This window comes from Capsicum annuum, unplaced genomic scaffold (assembly GCF_002878395.1).
Source record: "Capsicum annuum cultivar UCD-10X-F1 unplaced genomic scaffold, UCD10Xv1.1 ctg55661, whole genome shotgun sequence".
NCBI classification, from domain to species: Eukaryota; Viridiplantae; Streptophyta; class Magnoliopsida; order Solanales; family Solanaceae; genus Capsicum; species Capsicum annuum.
This window is the reverse complement of record NW_025863986.1, coordinates 1-3214: the sequence shown is the minus strand read 5'-3', so window position 1 is coordinate 3214 and position 3214 is coordinate 1. Positions and strand designations below refer to the sequence as shown.

Here is a 3214-nt window from a genome sequence, read left to right as displayed (position 1 = left end):
TGATAGGTTGAGTTCTGTTATTCCTTTCCTATCAGCAGGTACCTCCATCTTTTGCCATCACCTTATCAGATGAACGAGTCATTTCTTTTATTACAGATGTTATTTGTATTTCTGCTCTCGAAAGCACTAAAAGACATCTGTTTGATGAAACTCCTGGAGGAGTAGCAAAGAAGTTTTTCCCCTGGTTTCACAAACATAAAAGCATTATCTCAAAAGATTCCGCTGTTACTCTATACAACTTAATGGAATGTGAGATAGTTGCAAATGCCGATATTTTACTCCAGAAATTTTCATCAGAAAGGGCGAATTACAGACCAAGGGAGGGAAGATGGATGGTCATTTGGTTAACTTCAAATGCATACTCCAAACTGGAACAAACTGCAGGCCCTGAACTTATTGCTTGGCTTAGTGAGTATGTACCTGCTTACAAATTGCAGATTGATGCTGAGAAACTTGGCAATGTGAAATTTGAAGGGTGGAAGGAAACAACAACAAACACATGGGAGGTTTTCCTAACTCACTCCCAAATGGTAACTCCATGTTCTCTTCATTTCTGTTTCATGCATCACATTTAGGGTTAATGAAATGCTTATTATACAACAGATACTTCATCAAAAAGTATCTTATAAAGATAACTCAGGTAGTTCCTTTGTCTTTAGGTACTAGTTAGTCATAAGTTACTCGAATAGACATTATTTATCATTGGTGTTGATTTTGTTTTCATATTTGTGGACAGTTATCAATAAACCCATGCAAATGGTAAGTATTTGTTTCACCGTCTTGTGCTTTGCTTTGTTGATTTGATTAAATCACAACCATTAAATTCTCCAATATTTATCGGTGGTTTGCCTGCACTAAAGGAGAAAGAACCTTGTTACCCTATGGGGTAAGCTAATTCATTGGCGGAGAATTTGCTTTATGTCTATGACTGTGCAATGAATGGTTGAAAAGTTTGATTACCTTAATCTTTGGAAGATTTAACACTAGGAATGCACATATCATCTTGAATGGTCAGTTTTGCTGAGGCCATTTCTTATTTCTCATTGGCCAATTGACTGGTTTTGCTATGTAGTTTAAGCTGTTAGGGACATATGTATATAACAATTTTAGTTCCTATTAAATACTCCCTCAGTTTCAATTTATTTGTCTTACTTTCCTTTTTAGTCTGTTTAAAAAAATGCTTCTTTCCTATTTTAGCAACGCTTTAATTTCAACTTTCCACATGACATGTTTAAGACCTCAACATTACCGGGTATCTTGATACACATTCTACATATCTTTAGTTTAAGATCACAAATCTAAAAGTCTTTGTTTTCTTAAACTTCGTGCCAAGTCACCAGACAAACAAATTGAAATCGAGCGAGTAATAGTTACATGTGTGTTGGGTGAGGGTGGGGGACCTAGTGGAAAATTTGGACTCAGTTCCATTTTTCATTTTCCTTTCCCCTTGGGAGCTCTGAGATAACTTTCTTAATATCTCTCTAGTTCCTTACTTATGGTTCCCTCTTTTTCATGTCAAGATTGTTTAGACAAAGTCGTAGATGCTAACTATCTGACCACTTTAGTCTTCTAGCACCTTGGTTTTGATCATTCATACAGGATTTTTATCCCCAAAGCATAAGGTTCTAAAATTGCAACCCTGACTTCTAACATTGAGACGTGTATTGCACCTAAGGGTGTGACCTAGTGGTTCAATGAAGTTGCGTTGAGCACCATGAATTCTTAGGTTCAATTTCCAACAGAGACAAACACTAAATGGTTTCTTCCCATCTGTTCTAGCCTTTGCCTTGGTGGATAGAGTTATTTGGTACCTGTTGCTGGTGAGAGGTGGCAGGTATCCCGTGGAATTAATCGAGGTACACGCAAGCTAACCCGGACACTACGGTTATAAAAAAAAAAAGTGAGACGTGTATTAGGTCATCCATGTTATTTTAGTTGATGATCCCTCCTAGTAGGTGTGTGTATCAACAGTGCAAGAAATTTGAGTGTGTGAAGTCAATAGATTATTCTCCCAAGATGTTTCCGAATTCTTTTCCTTTTCGATCTGCTTATAAGACTCAGATTAAGATTTGATCGGATCTACTGGAAAAAAATCATTCGAATTCCACATTTGTTGAACATTGTAATTAATTCTAATAATTACCTTGTTTTACTTTTTCAGGTTGGTCTAACTGACATTCTAGATATGTATTATGAAGATGTCTATACACTTCCCTACAAGGAATTGTCATCGGGTGTTGTTGCAAAATCTTTCAAGGTATGGCATATAAGCTCCTTACATGCCTTCTTTATCTGTCACTATCCATGAACTGAGAATTTCTTCTGTAACCAGTGGTAAACAAGCCTTGGAAACAGCCTTTGGCAGAAATGCAAGGTAAGGCTGTGTACTATACACCCTTGTGGTGGGGCCCTTCCACGGACACCGCGCACAGCGATAGCTTTAGTGCACCGGGCTGCCCTTTTTTTAACCAGTGGTAAACAAATGCAGTTTTAATAAAGCAGTCTTATTAGTTTGCTATTTGTAGTAATTGAACTCCCTTTTGGAGGTGGTTTGGATCGACACATGAAGCCCTGAATGGCTAGTTCGTATCTTCTTTGATCTTGCCTTCCTTCACATTGATGCATTCTCTATCATTTGGGAGTATCAAATATGAATACAAGTTTTCTTTATCTAAATGATTACTTTAAGTACAAAAGATGTCTTCCGGAACCAAATGGATAATAATATTTTCTCCTTTCGGATTGTAGAGAAGCATTTCTATGTCAAAGGCAATCTCCATGGTCCTTGCAAGTGGAGTTTTTCTTGTTGCCATAAGAATTCTTGGTCAACATTATCTTCCTCATTTCCCCATTAACAAGTATCCAGTCAACTCATCTGACATGATCTCTATTCAGCATCAGTCTATGGAATCTTGCAAGGTATGAATTTTATTAGTTTGTCTAGTGTTGTCTCTTTCAAGTTCATTTTCGACTGTACTCTGCTTTCTGTACCTACTTCATTGGCTGCTTCATATGAGGGGAGATAAGTATCTTGTGTTAAGCAGTTACCATGTAGTGGATGACACATGCTTTGCATTATTGACCACTTTTATTGTTTTTTACGTTCTTTTAGTTGATATCATTTTATCCTAGTCATTCTGTCTCTTTTTATCAGTAGGTAATATTGTAATCATCACATTGCCAAGTGCTCGTTGTTTCTGTAGTTGGAAGATTA

At 37.0% G+C, this 3214-nt stretch overlaps 1 protein-coding gene across 1 annotated transcript; it reads left to right on the top strand.

Annotated features, from left to right (window-relative positions):
* Window positions 1-38: 38 nt before the first annotated feature.
* On the top strand, window positions 39-3144 carry LOC107868358 (the record flags this gene model as incomplete). The annotated part of the gene is given in 3 exon segments (XM_047404293.1): window positions 39-530; window positions 2162-2257; window positions 2749-3144. Coding segments are annotated over 3 exon segments (765 nt in total), but the record flags the coding sequence as incomplete, so codon positions are not given.
* Between the last annotated feature and the right edge of the window lie 70 nt (window positions 3145-3214).